The following is a 17908-nucleotide window of genomic DNA, read 5'->3' as shown; positions in this document are numbered from 1 at the left end:
CCCATATTGACAGGGGAAAAAAGGAATTGTTGACATTTTTGCAGATTTATTAAAAAGAGAAAAACTTAAATATCACACAGCCGTAAGTATTCAGACCCTTTGCTCAGTATTTAGTAGAAGGACTCATTTGATGCAATACAGTCATGAATCCTTTTAGGAATGATGCAACAAGTTTTTTCATTCCTGGATTTGGGGATCCTCTTCCAGTTCTGTCAGGTTGGATGGTGAACGTTGGCGGACAGCCATTTTCAGGTCTCTCCAGAGATGCTCAATTGGGTTTAAGTCAGGGCTCTGGCTGGGCCATTCAAGAACAGTCACAGAGTTGTTCTGAAGCCACTCCTTCGTTATTTTAGCTGTATGCTTAGGGTCATTGTCTTGTTGGAAGGTGACCCTTCGGCACAGTCTGAGGTCCTTGAGCACTCTGGAGAAAGTTTTCGTCCAGGATATCCCTGTACTTGGCCGCATTCATCTTTCCTTCGATTGCAACCAGTCGCCCTGTCCCTGCAGCTGCAAAAGACCCCCACAGCGTGATGCTGCTGCCAACATGCTTCACTGTATTGGACAGGTGATGAGCAGTGCCTGGTTTGCTCCACACTTAGAATCAAGGCCAACAATTTCTATCTTGGTAGCATCAGACCAAAGAATCTTATTTCTCACCATCTTGGAGTCCTTCAGGTGATTTTTTTTTTTTTTTTTTTAGCAAACTCCATGCGGGCTTTCATGTGTCTTGCACTGAGGAGAGGCTTCCGTCGGGCCACTCTGCCATAAAGCCCCGACTGGTGGAGGGCTGCAGCGATGGTTGACTTTCCAGAACTTTCTCCCATCTCCCGACTGCATCTCTGGAGCTCAGCCACAGTGATATTTGGGTTCTTCTTTTTACCTCTCTCACCAAGGCTCTTCTCCCCCGATTGCTAAGTTTGGCCGGACGACCAACTTTAGGAAGGGTTCTGTTCGCCCCAAACGTCTTCCATTTAAGGATTATGGAGGCTACTGTGCTCTTTGGAACCTTAAGTGCAGCAAAAAAAATGTTGTAACATTGGGAAGATCTGTGCCTTGCCACAATTCTGTCTCTGAGCTTTTCAGGCAGTTCCTTTGACCTCATGATTCTCATTTGCTCTGACATGCACTGTGAGCTGTAAGGTCTTATATAGACAGGTGTGTGGCTTTCCTAATCAAGTCCAATCAGTATAATCAAACACAGCTGGACTCCAATGAAGGTGTAGAACCTTCTCAAGGATGATCAGAAGAAATGGACAGCACCCGAGTTAAATAGTTAAAGCAAAGGGTCTGAATACTTATGTGGCTGTGTGATATTTCAGTTTTTCTTTTTTGATAAATCTGCAAAAATATCAACAATTCCGTTTTTTTCTGCCAATATGGGGTACTGTGTGTACATTAATGAGGGAAAAAAGATTTTATCAAATGGCTTCACTATAACAAAGAGTGAAAAATTTAAGGGGTTTTGAATACTTTGCGTAACCTCTATGTATATGTATATTAACATCCATGCAACCTTGACCACTTATCCTCATTCAGGGTCATGTGTGAGCTGGAGCCTAACCCAGCTGACTTGGGGCGAGCGACGATGTACACCTTGGATTGGTCAATTGGTCAGTCACAGGAATTTATGTTTTTTTTGTAGCTGTTCATCCTTGGTGGAGGTCTGCCCTCTTCTGAGACACTGTTGTTACATAAGGTCATGACAGAATTGTGAAAATAACAATTTAATGATGTCCTAAAGACTGGATAAGAGCACAATGTTGTTGTGGTTAGCATGTGTCTCACAGTCGAGAGTTTCTGGGTTTAAGGAGATTGGTTGCTCTGCACGTGCAGTGTGGATTTTCTCCGGGTACCTGGTTTCCTCCTACATAACAGAAACATGCATGTTACATTCACCAAAGACTCTAAATTGCTGACAGATGTGAATGTGAGTGTGAATAGTTGTTTGTCTATAAATGTGTCCTGCGATTGATTTGCGAACACTTTAGGCACATGTATCAAACTCAAGGCCCGGCGGTTACATCCGGCCCCCTGCATCATTTTATGTGGCCTGTGAAAGCAAATCATTTGCGTCAACTTCCATGATTCTGGCTAAAATCTTTACCAACAATTAAAATTGTTATAACTATTAAATAATAACGAGGTATTGCAAGGATTTTTTGTGATCAAACCCCTTTTCACAGTAACTTGAACATTGGTTAAACAAACTATTATCCTTGACTTCTGATTTCAAAACTAGTATTGCATCAATTTGCGGAGGCGATGAAACATTTACATGGTTTTACAGTCATATCGGCCCTCTGAGCGAAAGTGTACAATGTGGCCCGTGACAAAAATGAGTTTGTCACCCCTTTTAGGGTCTATCTCGCTTCTTGCCCAACATCAGCTGGGATAAAGTGCAGCTCACCTGTGAGCCGTTGAGGACAAGCGCCACAGACGCTGGATGAACGGACGGATATTCCCTGATCAGTCTGGAACTGTCACACCTTTTTCCCGGCGGCTCTTGAACACACCGTTGCTGTATGGTGAGGTGAAAGTACAATGTTGTGTTTGCATAAACTGTTGTGTAATTTCTGCTTCTGCCTGAAGCTCATGTGGAGCGTGGAGCTGGACTAAATATTTGTGCACCTTTCTCTGTGTGTGTCTGCCTGCAGGTTCAGGTTTAGAGCATGGGGGAGGGCATTTCTTTTTACCTACGGGCCGCATTTGATTTTCAAAACAGACAGATGGGTCCGGTCATTCGTAGATGAGATTTAAAAAAAAAACGAAAAAAAAAAAAAAAAAAAACATTTTTGGTCTAAAACAAGAATTCATGGACATTTGTTATTTTCTATCCAATTTTAATTGTTTTTTTTATTTTTTAACCGCTTACTCTCACTAGCGTCGCAGGTGAACTGGAGTGAGAGGCGGGGTTCACCCCGAACTGGTTACCAGCCAATCGCAGGGCACATTTAGACAAACCACCACTCATACTCACATTCATACCTATGGGCAATTTAGAGTTTCCAATTAACCTACCATGCATGTTTTTGGAATGTGGGAGGAAACTGGAGTGCCCGAAGAAAACCCACGCAAGCAAGGGGAGAACATGCAAACTCCACACAGGCGAGGCTGGATTTGAACCCGGGTCCTCGGAAACTGTGAAGCGGATGTGCTAACCAGTTGGCCAATGTTAAAAATTAAATGTACATGCAATTTTTAAATGTAATTATATACTTTTTTTATTATTTATAATAAATTAATTAACCAATTATTTTATGATATACATTAATTAAAAAAGAATAAATGTCATTTTACCTCCAAAAAATCAGCTCAATGAATGCAACAAATATTACAGGACTTCTGATAATGTTGCTCGGTGGGCCGAATGAAAGAACGGAGCAGGCCATATGTTACCCGTGGTCCATACTTTACACACCCCGGGCTTAATGTGTGTGTGTGTGTGTGTTGCAGAGGTCGAAGGATGCTCAAAGCCTATCCCAGTTACCCACAGCTGTTTTAGGGATTTGGCTTCAATCGCCCCCCCCCCCCCCCCCCAACCCCAGGGGGCCGCTCCCCCCTTCCTTCCTTTATGTCTCTCTGTGCCATACTGATGGTCAGAGCCAGATCCACACGGGTCCTTCCCACTACCCCCCCCTCCCCCCACCTCCACAGATGGCTTAGATTTTTGGGGGATTTCTCCATCTCTGTCTTCTCATTTTCTTGCTGTGTCATCCCAACCTATGCTCCTTCTGCCTCACTGCTCACTCTTTTTCGGTATCTCTGTCTTTCGCCACTTGTTTTGTTCGCCAACCATTTGTCTTGCCGGCCAAACACTTGCGCCCAACCCAAAGCAGATGTGAGGGAAGCAAAGAGTGCTGCATGGATCTAGATTTTTCTCTCTCTAGTTTTTTAAAGAGAATGCATTATGGAAAACTTACTTTTTAAATGGCTTGCATACGAATAATTGGATATATGAAGTCCATGCTCACCCGTCAAGTGTAAAATTAAACAAATAATTTTATCTGCATATTTCTGAAAATGTGTCTGTGAGCTGTTCTGCATTCCTGCCCCATACCAAGTTTAGTTATGGTGGGTGAAGATCCAGAACCACTTTCAAGCAAAAGCATTAACTAGGGATGTCCCGATCCAACTTTTTCACTTCTGATCCGATATCGATATTCCAGCCTTGAATTTACACATTTATAGTCACATGCTGTGATGACGTACTCAGCGTGCCCCTCGGTTCTACATACCATCTACGCCGCCGCCTTCTTGATCGATTTTGCAGCATAATAAAACGTATCATTTGGTCATCTAGGTCCATTTGTTCTAACAGACACTGTTCCATTGTTGTTGCTTTGTTGACCGGAAATGGCCAAAAAAATGCAGAGGAAACTCCGACCTGTGGTGTCCTCGCCAATACCAGCTGTAGCGACACCCACGACTTTGAGGTGAACTGCAGTACATTTTCAAAAGTGTATAAAGGAAAACTACGCGTGGGACAGCCGCAGTGACGTCAGCGCGGTCGCAGCCCGCGCGACTATAAAGAAGCCTTTCGGGCCAGTGTGATGCACGCAATGAGATAAACACTTCCAGTAACAAAGAAAGTAGAAGTCACAATCAACTATTGTTATTAGAAGTCATTTTTCACATAATTTGAATAATATATGCCAGAGAGTATTGTTATATTGCCTGTTTGTATGTGGTTATACAGCGTTTGTGTACCAATATTTATTATTTTGAGAGATATAAGTGCTGCGAGTTCAATGCTAATTTTCATTAGCTCGTCAATGGTGTTTTGCATTCATTGTGTTAGCTTTGAGCAAGCAATTTTTGTGAACAAAAACGAAGACAGAAACAAAAGCTGTGACGTTTTGAACATTCAAGAAGTAATTCTTCTGTTATTTGAGTTTATTTGTATTTGATTTTGACAGTGAACTTCAACTGGAGTGTCAATAAACGACTTTAAGCAAGCAACATTCACTCTTAACTATGTTAGCACATTAGCAACGTGCTGTTGTGATCACGTGGGGTCTGCATGACATCCGGGAACTGCTGAGATAGGAGTGCTGAGAGGAGCATGGAATGGACAGCTTGTCTAAGAGTAGTAAAAACTGACATTGGACCGATTTACGATCGCAAAGATCGGATCGGGACACCTCTACCATTAACATACAGAAACACCCACATGTGTCATGCAGGTGACGCCCCTGCTATCATGTCAAAGCCAAAATGTAGACAGAGCTGCATTGAGTTTGGTTGGATGCACAAATAAGGGTTAACTGACAGCATTGCATTACTGACAGCTGGAGCCGTGGTGGAGCCGACACAACCTGGAGCTGAACACGCTCAACACTGCAGAGATGATTGTGGACTTCAGGAGGCATCCTTCGCCACAGCTGCCCCTCACGCTGTCCAACTGCCCTGTGTCAACTGTCGAGACCTTCAAGTTCCTGGGAATTACAGTCTCTCATGACCTGAAGTGGGAGATCAACTCCATCCTGAAAAAGGCCTAGCACAGGATGTACTTCCTGCGGCATCTGAGGAGGCACGGTCTGTCATAAGGGCTGTTGAGGCAGTTCTAGACAGCGGTCATCGAATCAGTCCTGTGTTCTTCAATCACAGTCTGGTTTGGTGCTGCTACAAAAAAGGACAAACTCCGACTGCAACGGACAATCAAAAACTGCTGAAAAGATTGTCAGTACCCCCCTACCAACCCTTGAGGACTTGCACGCTGCCAGAACTAAGACAACAGCATACAAAATCCTCTTGGACCCTCCACATCCTGGTCACCACCTCTTCCAGTTCCTTCCCTCAGGGAGGCGCTACCGAACAATGCAAACTAAAACAAGCAGAAATTCCAACAGCTTCTTCCCTCTTGCCATTAACTTCTTAAACAGTTCACTTACAATTCCATTGCAACATGCTGCCAATTTTTTGTCACGAGTTTGTTGTCTCATTTCTGTCGGGGCAATTATACATTACTGTAGTAGTCTCACCACGCTGCACTATTTGCATATCTGTTGTTGACCAATACTGGCCACTCATGTGCCTGAATAGCCTCTGCAACATTTGCATAATCGACATTGTCACAGATTATCGTACTACTAGTCACGATAAACTGCTTAAATTTCTTTAAGTCTCGGCGCCCTTTGCACAATGGTCATTGCACCGGACTATTGTTCTATTAGTCATTTGAAACTGTTTTAATTGCTAGAGGACTCTGCATCTTTTTGCACAATTGGGAAAAAAAATAATAAATAAATTGTACCGGAAGTTCCGGAAGTTAGCCAATTGTAAGAAAAAAAAGACACGTTGGAAGCCGGAAATCCATTCATGTGTATAAAAAGGTCACACTGAAATTAAATAATTGAAAACCGAAAAGCTGTCAGATGAAGATTGCCCAGCCGTCTAAACTACGATCCAAATATCTCCGGTCAGGGATTTGAAAAGATGGCATATGAGCTGTTACCTGTGCATGTTGAATATTTGAGCCAAACAATCAGAAATATTAAACAAAGCACAGCATACAGATGTGAAATTTGCAGAACACGAGCAGAATCACCTATCTTTACTGCAAACCGCAAAACTGTTAAAGGAGATTACAGGCCACAAGCCAGTAAAAGCAAAGAAAGCTTGAAAGAAAAAAATAAAATAAACATAAACAAGCAAGCGGCAGCATATTTCAACCCCCTTCGATAGTCTGTTTCAGCTAAACATAGCTAATTTTAAACTCAACAATCTTGTTATGTCTCATCTAGAATTACATTTTATGTCTGGGACTGGGCCCACCTGTGGACTTCATACGTCAGAGCAGAGCCCAGAGCTCAAATATTTTCCTCAGCTCCCCCGCGCACCCTGACTCATTGTGACATCACAATCTAACCTGCTGCTGCACTCTGGCATTCCCTGACTGAGAGTCAAATGACCTCTCCTGAGTAAAGGGCTTAAATATAGTTTCACGGTGTTGCCCGAGTGGAGAAGGTCAGAGGAGATTTCAAAAAGAAGGTCCGGACTGCAGTAAAAAAAAATAATAATAAATAAATCTTGATGGGTGGGCGTTGAACATGTACTGTATGTGGGGCCAGTAATGATTACTGTAATTTCTCATGTATAATGTGCATTTTCCCACCCAAAAAATTGGCAAAAGTCAATAGTGCGCATTATACAGGGGGAAATGGGGAATTTTTTTTCCACATTTTATAAATATATGCCGCCCTCTAGTGGTTATAAAAATGCTGAACACTTTAATTCCAAAATGCCACTGCTCCCTAGAGGTTATGAGAAAGGTGTACACTTTCATTCTAATATGACACCGCCACCTAGTGGTTATAAAAAAGGCGTAGCCTACTCTTTCATTCCAATATGACAGGGGGTATATATGAGTGGATATACAGTGGTACGGAAAGTTTTCAGACCCCCTTAAATTTTTCACTCTTTGTTATATTGCAGCCATTTGCTAAAATCATTTTTCTCACAAAAACAATAAAAGCTGTAGTTATGACATAGTCTGCCTTTACAAATAGTAATAATCCCATACTCAATTATATTGACGTGTCAGAGAGGTATTCATTCAAAAATAATATATGTTAATTATTGTGGTTGTAGTTTCCAGGGCTCTACAACTGTACTGCATCATAGTAAGAACTTAAAATATTAGCAAAAGCTCTAAGTATGATGCAGTACACTTGCACATTATTGCAAACGACAATCACAACAATGAACCTATTGTGTTAAAAAAAAAAAAAAAAAAAAAAACACCTCTCTGACAGTGTCAATCAAAACCAAAAAATTTTTGGTTTATTTAATATTTGTAAAACCCAAATATTTGACATCATTGTATCATTTTATTGTGCAAGTGGCTGGTCAGTGTATGAAATTACAGTCATCAATCTTGTTAACTCTGATAATTGGCTATGAGAAATCATATAAAATAGATATGCATGATTACATGGTCGCATCTCTGCCTTAGAAGCAATGATTTCCACCCTAAACATAGTGCAGTTTACTTTTCCTCAGTCTCCTCAATTGTTTACAGAAAGATGTGGAGTACAATTAGCTTGTTAGTTTGGTTGCTGTTGTGGTTCCCGAGAGCGTCTGCTGTGCCGTGCTGCTCCCTCCTCGCCTGAGGTCTCTGGGGAACGCCACACACATGGAAGCATTTAGGAGCGTCACTACTCTGCAATTGGGGCTATTAACATAATTACTGCTTTAAAGCCTCAGCAATTTGTATCAGCCATGCCCGAGTGCAACCACCAGGCCTTTGGCCCTGCGGTACTATGGCACCCCCTTCAGCCTATGACACACTCCCTTTTGTGTCTCAATTCCACTCTCCCGTCTCATTCTCTTACTCTCACTTGATGTCTTGTCTTTGAGTTCTCTGTTCTTCTCTAGTTACATAAACAGCACATGTGCATTAAAACCAAGAGGACAAGGAGGTGGAATTATGGACCACCATCAAGGGTTTCGCCTCCACATTACTGCTTGGTTACTACTGCTGTTGGAGGAATGAACCTTTTCCATAGAGGCCAGCCAAACCTCAGCCCACAGACACCCCACTGGTATAAACAAGAATTCACAACTAGTGCTGATGTATGTGATAAAGCCAGGGGTGTCCCGACCCAACGTTTCACTTCCGATTTGATTCCAATACTGCAGCCTTGAGTTTTGGGAGATAGCGATATCGGTCTGATCCAATAACGGCAATAATCATACTTTTACTTATTTTGTAGTATAGAATGATAGAAAACGCTTGATCAAGTGATACTACCCAAACAGCAACGATAATCAGCAACAATAGATATGAGAAAAACTGACCCATTTATTATTAACCGATGGCTTAGATAAAGTAACTTTAAAAATAAGATTGTATTACAATTGAATAAAATAAATTAAAAAGAATATGAGAAAATCCTAAAAAATAACTTCAATAAAAACAATAACAAAAAATGCACATTTAAATTACAACAATAACCACTGCTTAACTTAAAGATATTATACAGTATAATGGAATAGATTAAATAAAAAAACAATTAGAAAACCATGAAAAATAACCTCCATAAATAATAAATACAAATTATACTTTTAAAGTGCAAAATAAAGTCCAATTCAGTTTGTTTTTTTAAACTATCAGTATATGGTGGGAACATCAGCTTTCTCCACATGTACGGCACCACACTTTAACTTCTTGATGCAACTGAGGTTTAGTTTTATTAACGTTATGGCGGATAGGAATCATGTAGTGAGGCTCGAGGTGCTTAAGCGTCTTTGTGTGCATTGTTGGGATTGCGGTTCCTACTGTGCACATCTTGACCTCTGAGGGGCAGTGTGGTGCACGCAATGAGATACACACTTGCAGTAACAAAGAAAGTAGAAGTCACAATCAAATATTGTGATTATAACTCGTTTTTCAGTGTTTCAAGAATTATGCCAGAGAGTATTGTTATATGTGTTGATACAGCGTTTGTGTAGCAATATTCATTATTTTGAGATATAAGTGCCTCAAGTTCAATGCAAATTTTCATTAGCTCATCAACTGTGTTTTTTGTTGATTGTGTATTAGCTTTTAGCTCGTAATTTTTGTGAACAAAAACAAAGATAGAAAAGAGGTGATGTATTTGAATATTCAATAAGTGTAATTCTTTTGTTGTGCGTGTTTCGTTTTACATTGAACTTCAACTGGAGTGTCAATAAACGACTTTATGCAAGCAACATTCATTCTTACTTACTCCTTGCTACTATTTTAGCTCCTGACCAACCTGTTGTTGTGTTCACCTGGGAACTGCACGCAGTATATGGAGTAATGGACTGCTTGTATCAGAGTGGTAAAATCTGAGATTTTAGATCCAGTCCGATCTGATCCGATACATATTTTCTTGCTGACATCTGGCCGATTTCCGATATCAAAGATCGGATAACGTCATGGCGGATATGAATCATGTAGTAACCTCCATAAATAATAAATACAAATTAGGGGTACTGCGAGATAAAGCACGCCGGGCTACTCTCAAACACAATGCTATAGAGGCACTTAATTTGTGTCCCACACTGAAGCCAACATAAACAAACAATGTCACAGTTGTTTGTGTGCTTTTGACACAGCAAGTGGAAGAAGAGCACTTGTGTTTGATGCATAAATAAACCAAATGTGCATTAAGCTTAAGCTTTCACCGCATTTACTCAAGTAATTGTCGAGAAAGTTCATTTACTGAAGTGCAAATTTACGATATAATATATAGAATTTATTTGTACAAATGTGTAATGGTCACAATGTGAAGCTGCTTCATATTAGCACATGCACAAACGATTGGCGGTGGGTAAGGTGGGGTCAGCGGACATTTATAAGTTGCCCATGGTTATCACCAGCTCATGCTGTATTTAATTATATTGTCTGATGCCAGACCGGCCAAGAGCAGTGACAATGCTGCAGTCACGCACAGGTTGCTGTTCCACATAGAGATGTCTCAATACGAGACTCATTGCGGCACATTTAAAGGGAATGAAAGGAGCCGCTTGAAGTCAGTTGTGTTAACTCCCACAACGGCGCAGACTGAAAACCTGGTCTAACCTACTTCCACGGAGTTGCACCACACCTGATTTAAGCTGTTCGCGAAAATAGAGCCCATCGTGTTTCTTATTGTCTTTGTTGAATTCACTGGCATGTTACATGCTATATGGTAAATGGGCTTTAACTTGTATAGCACTGTTCTTCCCTAAAGGTACTCAAAGCGCTTTAACGCTGTCTCCTTATTCACCTAATGATAATCCCGCATCATGAGCAACTGGGGGGTTCAGTATCTTGCTCAAGGACACTTCGCCATAGTCATGGGGACTAAGGGTTGGGAGACGACTACTCTTATCTGAGACATACAGCCCCGCGCTTTGCTGCTGTTATGATGTCACAGAGCTCATGCGGTATCTGCTAAACTGATCTGTCATCAGCTACACACCTGCATGACACACTCAAACCAAACCACGGTGAAGCATACCAAACTGTACAGTACTACTGTACTGCCTTGTTGGAATGTCACTATAGTAAAGATTATTTAGAGATAGCTGGATGAACCACCAGTTGTTCCTTAGGTTGGCATATATTTGGGGAGAGGACTTTATTTGTTAAAGTAGCCGACACATCTGGTGACTTACTAAAACATGGTGTCTATTAAAGTAGAGGGCACCATTCGAGGAAATACTGAATGCAGGCAATATTGTAATACAGTTCAATTCCGTTTGGTTCAGTACACAATTTATGTGTGTTCTTCAATGCCAAAAGATGAAGCATAACAAAATAACCGATTAGTCCCTTGTCATGTTAGACAGCCGAAGGTTGGGGTACAGTACCAACTAACCTAAGAGGTGAAGTCTTTTGATTGGCTCATTAGGTTCATAGAGGTTCATTACTTTTGTGCAAGAATGGAAATGGAATATGACAAACAAGTTTTGTTTTTTCCCCCAAACAAAGATTCCCTTTAACAATAAAAAGCCGCAAGCGGAAGAAAGAACAATAATTCTGGATGTCCTCCACTGGTTGTTTATTTTTCAGCAGTGTATTTGTTTTGGTTGCCTGGTTACACTGTTGCAACTAATATGAAGGATTTATAACCATTCCACTTACTGTACATACCCCATGGTGGAAACACAATCCAGATAAGGGCTTACTGAATCGGGCTCGGTAGTAGTGCTGGCAGTCGTAAGTGGCCTATTGGACTTAGCCTTTTGTTCGACTCGCAACATAAACACATCATAAGGCAAATAAACCTTTACGGTTGGCCTTTGTAACACCGTCATCAATAAGTCAGCGACAAGACATGGCAGAAAAAAACTTTTATACGCCATGATTTTCAGCTGTGGTTGTACTTTCACCCCTTTTGGCAGCAAGGCCTTTGTCTGTTTTTAAATTTTCTTACATGAGGGACGAGGCCAAGTGAGAGCAAATCATGTCAGAGAGGACATTTCTAAAGGAGCTCGGATAAAGGTGCCTTAGATTCTATTTGCTATTAAAACAACCACAGACGGCCTTTGCACACTCACCCAGTAAGCCCTCGACTCTTCCACACGTCACGAAGCACCAGTGGGATGTTGCCGCTCGCCGTGGTTGACCCAGCCTACGACAGACAGACAGACAGAAAGAGAGAGAATGAGACAGAAAATAAAGGTGTGATGATGGATAAAAAGGTCTGCTTCACTTCCTGCTCCTCAGAGAGAGACACTGTTTAGTCTTCCTCAGCTGAGCTTCCTTCATCCACCCTCCTCTACCTTTTTCTCCTCATGGACAGCTGTGTCAGCCAGGTGACAATTCAAACACACGGCCAGAGACCTATTCAAAAACCCAGTCAGCCATTTGTACAGCCAAACACACAGACACACACAAACTATCATGTGCACAGTGTGCGCTCCACGCACACAGACACCAACAGTCTAGTGCTTCTTATTTACACAATAAGGCTTAGCCGGCCGGAGAGTTTTGGATCCATCACTGTAGGGTGGCAGAGACCCGCAGGACGGGGCCAGTGCGGATGAAGTCAGCACACATGGCAGAGAGACAGAAAGTCAGTATGTGTGTGGCTCACTGAGCATGAAAGAAACAGTGGGAAGCGTCTGCTATGAATCCTGACGACCACATCTGCTGGAATGAAAGGTAGATTCCCACATTTCAGCCATGTGAGAGGATACCAAAACAAACAAAAAAAAAAAGTATATTCTTTATGGATGCGGCAGCACGTGGCTGAAGGATGACAATGACCAACACCCCCTCTCTCTCCTTGTCAGACATTTTTTCTTTGGAATGTTGGAGGATGCCGGAACTCACAAAAACACTTCATAGGCGCCAAATAAGACGATATATTTTCCCATGGAGAACGTTTTCCAAAAGTTACAGCAACTGCTGCACACTATGACTTGAATGGCAGGAATGACTGTTGTTGCAACAGCAGCACGTCGCTCTGCATGTCGGTGCTACTCGTGTGGCAGGAGTTCCCAGGGGGGGGGGGGGGGGGGGGGGGGGGCCTCCAAACATTCAGCTGCGTTTCACAAAGCCTGCTTTCCAGCCACTTCTCTATTTTCCCACTTTCGTCTAGACTTCTCGATTTTTTTTGTTTTTTGCCTGGTGGAATATTTTACAAAGTTTGGTCTGCAATGATTCATTCCATAGTTGAATGTGAAAATGGAAATGACATTGATATACAGTTTAATTATCCAAACACCATGTTGATCTGGGTCACAGATGAGCAGGATCCCAACTGATCCCCTGAACTGTTCCCTGGCACAGTGCGGCGCAAGTCACCCCCTACTTCATTGTATTACCAATAGCGTGTGACGATCTTCTTCCTTTTATCCATTTTTAAACACTACTCTGTGCATTTGGTTTGAGAATTTGATTTATGGCAGTAATATGTCTGCAACATTTACTATCTTGAGCAGCACAGACTCCAACTTTCGCAGTATCATTTTGGCCGTTCACTTACATGGCAACGGTGTTTTCATGATTAAAATACAAACTTCAAAGTTAGACTTCTAATTTGCTTGATTTGTGACAAAAACAATTGTGGTGTGTGTGATAGCACGATCTGCCCGCCTTTGGGGAATCTAAAACACACTTAACAAATTCTAACTGATGCTCTGCACCTGCCAAGTTACTGTGCTGATGGGAAATTACAGCAGCTGCTTTTCACGTTGTTTACAGGACAGTCAATACCGATTCACTTCCAGTAAATTGTTTTTGGAAAGAAATCAAGACTTTGTTTCGTTAATTCCAGTATCTCATTAGCTAGAAACCTGGGGGTGGAGAGGGCTTGGAACGCTGTGTTTTAGCCAAGAAGCAACTGCAAATGTGTGTGTGTGCATGGGCTGATTAGAGTCTGAACATATTACCTTAAATACACAGAGGGAAGAACAGGGAGGGTAGCCAGACAGTCGGATGAAGCCAAGGCCCAAAGAGGAGAAAAGTCAGAAAGGGGGGGCTGAGAGAGGGAAGCTACTAGTCAACGTGCGTATACATGGGTGTCCAGGGTCCAGGACGTCCTGCGAAGAGTTAACACGTGGAACCTTCTGGTTCACCTCTCAGAGACAAGCAGCCTTGAGATGGAAATTCTTACGACGCAGTCCTCTCTGGTCCTCCCCTCTAACACAAACCATGCACTAACACTGTGTGTGTGTCTTTCTTCAGTGTCCTGGTTCTACCTCATTCAGTTTGCAGCCTGCGAGACATCACCTGACAGGATTGTTTAAAAATGGCCTGTGTATATGTGTGTGTGTGTGTGTGTGTGTGTGTGAGAGAGAGAAAAGGAGAGAGAGAGAGAGAGAGAGAGAGAGAGAGAGAGAGAGAGAGAGAGAGAAAGAGAGAGAGAGAGAGAGAGAGAGAGAGAGAAAGAGAGAGAGACAGAGAGAGAGAGAGAGAAAGCTTTGCATACCTTTGCAAGCATTATCCTAGTCTTTGCAACATCGAGAGGAGTGGTAACAAGTGCCGCCACCGCACCTACAGTGATAAACAAATATTTGTCAAGAGCCACACTAAAGGCGCAGTGTTAAATACAAAATAAGCATAGAAGGAGCCATATGTGCTACCACAGTAACGGCAATATACAGTATTAAAGCAGCCTTAAACAATGAAGCGTCATCATGGTGTTCTTCAGGTGATACCCTACAAAAAGCAGACGCACTTTTAATCCAAATGATTCATTCCTCCCTTGAGCGACACACAATCAAGTGATGACATGAGACTTTTGTGGGTGTGGTGGAAGTAGTAGTAGTTGTGCTGATGTGAGAGGTGGTGTGTCAATTGCTGATTATAATTTCATACAGTTATATCTTTCTTGGGTGGATTCAACTTCACTTCGAAGCCTGTCTTTGGCACTATTCTTATGAGTATTCTGAATCTTGGCTTTAGCTGGAAAAAAAAAAGTGAAAATTAGACCTAAATCCCCTAATGGTGTAATCCTGCCTCATCCTCTGGTGGTTCAAGCAGGGTCAGGACTACTATTTAGGATAATTAAACACGCCTGCGTAAGCATTTCCAAAGTCAAGCACTTGAGTGAATGAGAGCGAGAAGTTCAACGCAAGGGAGGCGCTTGAAACTCAAGGATCCCTCCTGGAAACTGCAGTTCTTTCGAAGGAAAGTATGGACGTGACTTGCCCTTGGTACCCCTTTGTGATGCATTTTATGAATGCCAGTTAAATATATTCTTAATTATTGCATTTTTTTCCCTTTAGACTGTTATCATAACAGAATAAGTCACGCTCAGTTACAAGGCAACGGCCCCATGTATTGTGCTTTTTAAACAAAATTACTGTAAGAACCTAGCATTATGCAATTGTTTTGAAAGCAGAACACCATCAATTTGAATTGTATCTACAAATATTGTTTTCAAAGTTGCTATGAGCTAAACAGATAAACTATGTACCAGCGGCGATTCTGCATTAGGGGCACAAGACAGTGCCCCACTCAGATCCAGCAGCTGGCATTCAAGAGCTGAGATTCAATTGAAAATGTATAGTGTGTGGGAAAATGTGTTATATCCCTTACAGTGCTGTTTTTAGCCTCATTTTCATAATGTGTGCCTACTGACTTTCTGTTCCCAAAAGCTATTTGGCCGCTCCTAGACTGCCATTCAACCAGCCTAGTGGGTGTTACGGGTACAGTATATGCCATTGTTTGCATTGGTCAAAGGGAGAGTTTTAAATTAACCCTATGAAGTGGGAAAATAAGGAACATGAGCAGGAAGAAGAATCAGAGCAATTCTAGCTATGCTGGTCTGCAAAATTGTACTGTATTTCAGTTACTTTGTTGTACAGCGAATCACAACCGTTTTTAGAACAGGAACGGGAATTTAAAACACATCTGAATTTTTGTAGCATACTGGTTTGTTCACCACAAACCTTTTCATGTAAAAATGCTACTACTAACAAAGATGTACAACTACCTAACTGGAGATACTACAAATGGGTGAAGCTCCATATTTCCACTCTATCTATTATAAATTTATAATCCTTGTTCAAGATGTAGTTGAAGGTACTGTTTTCTGTCTTATTTTCTATTCCCTCATTCATATTGTTTTTCAGAAAACCCTCCCACTAGTTTGTCTTTCACAAACCACTGCAGGCCCCAGTGCTCAGGAGGTCGCACAGCTGCAGGGACCCATTCCCCGGAACAGGCTCCTATCATCTCCCCTGATACTCATCCAGGCTGAGACAGGATCATAAAGTCTGATCTGGTATGCTGTGCATTGGCTGACATTTTCCCTCCCGAAAACAACGCAAATTCGCTGTTGTACAGATTTCCAATTTAATGCCGTTCAGTCTGAAATTGCTTTCTTGTATTTTCCATTCATTTGTCTCTCCGCCAACCTCTTCAGCGGATTTGCTGTGTGAGTGAGGGTGATCTTTAGCAGCAGAACTCAGCTCGGTGGAAACCCAAAAAGCTTGTCTACATTGGCCTCCCAGCCACCTTTTCACCTATCCAACCATCCCTCCCCTTCCACCTCTTCTCAAAGCAGCACCCATAATCCTCTGCACCTGCAAAAGCTCCGCACAGTGCAGCCTGCCAAGAGTGGAGCGTGTGACCTCGCCTCTGTGACCACTGAGTCTGGAAGAGAGAACGGTAGAGAGACAATAAGAGAGAGTTGGTGAGGAAGGATTACAATGAAAGAGCAGTCAAATGGGGAAAAAAGGGAAGGGTCAAAGAGGGAAGTCGTTTGTTGCGATATCAAACATTTTCAAAACATTATTCGTCCAGTCTGCTCTGGCCCAGCGGCTGTGAACTGGGCTGCCCGGCTACTTTTGCAATTCCTTTCACTTTTAGCCCTTTGAGTTATTGTAGTGACAAAAACGCAGCAACCAAAATCTAAATGGCACCGCCTTTCCATTCGTGATATTTTACACCATCTGTAACAAAATAGATTTGTACTGCTGTTACTATAAAAACCTCGCCACAAACCAATCTCGACAAACCTTTGTGAAGGTGTGTCGCTTGGGCCAAAGGAGAAACCATTAATTCTGGCTTCTTTTATTCAACATTGTGAAAATGCCAGTGCACTGAAGTCTTGGTGAGGGTGATTACTATTGTCATCTCTGCAATAGTCAAATATTTGCTCCATCTCTTCTACTGGCTCTCATTAGATTGTGCCGGTGTACCTCACTGTAAATCATGGCTGGTGAGTGTACAGTATTTCATGTCTAGCTCAGTAAATTTTAAAGAAATTGGTGGAACTCATTTAAGAAGTTCTCATAATGACTCTAGACAATGCAGGCCTTGCCCTGACATCAAATAAATGTTGCTTCAGAAACAACATGAAGAACAGGTAGCTTTTCTTTTCCCTGCAAGTTTCAGCAACAAGGGTTTAGACCAGTGATTCCCAACCAGTATGTCGTGGCATATTAGTGTGCCATGAGTGCTCTTCACCTGTGCTGTGGGAAATTATCAAATTTTACTTAATTTCTCCAAAAATTATATTTACAATAAATGTATCTTTGTTCATCTATTTATGCCAGTGAGGCATAGTGACAGAACAAATGAATGGTCTTATCTTAGATGGCAGGAAGTACATGCAGTAATTACTGTATCCACTTTTTGTGACATTTTTGTTTGTTGATGTGCCGTGAGATTTTTCAGTTGTAAAATATGTGCCTTGGCTCCATAAAGGTTGGAAATCACTGGTTTAGACTATATGAGGTCAACCTTTGTGCAAAACGCTTGTGGACAGCTGGGCTACCTTGGCCACTGAGAGGTATGATTATGTGTCAGGGAGCGCAATGGAGCGAGCACATGGAGGAATTACCCCACCTCCACCTCTTCCTTCTGCAAGGTTAATCTTCTGCATTTTATCTCCTCCTATTTCACACACGGGGCCATCACAAAGACCATGTGTTTCCCAAGTGTGTGCATGTGTGTGTGCCCGCAACACTAACACGCACATAAAGGAAAGGATAAGTC

General features: G+C 42.0%; 1 protein-coding gene across 3 annotated transcripts in view; it reads right to left on the bottom strand.

Moving 5' to 3' along the window:
- Nucleotides 1–17908, bottom strand: part of slc25a26 (solute carrier family 25 member 26) — an 84165-nt gene that overhangs the window by 4993 nt on the left and 61264 nt on the right. For 2 of the 3 annotated variants that reach the window (XM_061687860.1, XM_061687862.1), the window contains 3 exons: nt 16492–16561; nt 14391–14455; nt 12013–12086 (listed from right to left, as the gene is read on the bottom strand). In XM_061687860.1, the coding sequence (XP_061543844.1) occupies nt 12013–12086; nt 14391–14455; nt 16492–16561 (209 nt within the window). Of the gene's footprint in view, nt 1–2449; nt 2519–12012; nt 12087–14390; nt 14456–16491; nt 16562–17908 lie in introns of those variants that run through there. The other variant, XM_061687861.1, reaches the window with a different exon arrangement.

Source organism: Phycodurus eques, chromosome 10 (genome assembly GCF_024500275.1).
Source record: "Phycodurus eques isolate BA_2022a chromosome 10, UOR_Pequ_1.1, whole genome shotgun sequence".
Classification (NCBI taxonomy): Eukaryota; Metazoa; Chordata; class Actinopteri; order Syngnathiformes; family Syngnathidae; genus Phycodurus; species Phycodurus eques.
This window is presented reverse-complemented; position numbering and strand designations above follow the sequence as displayed.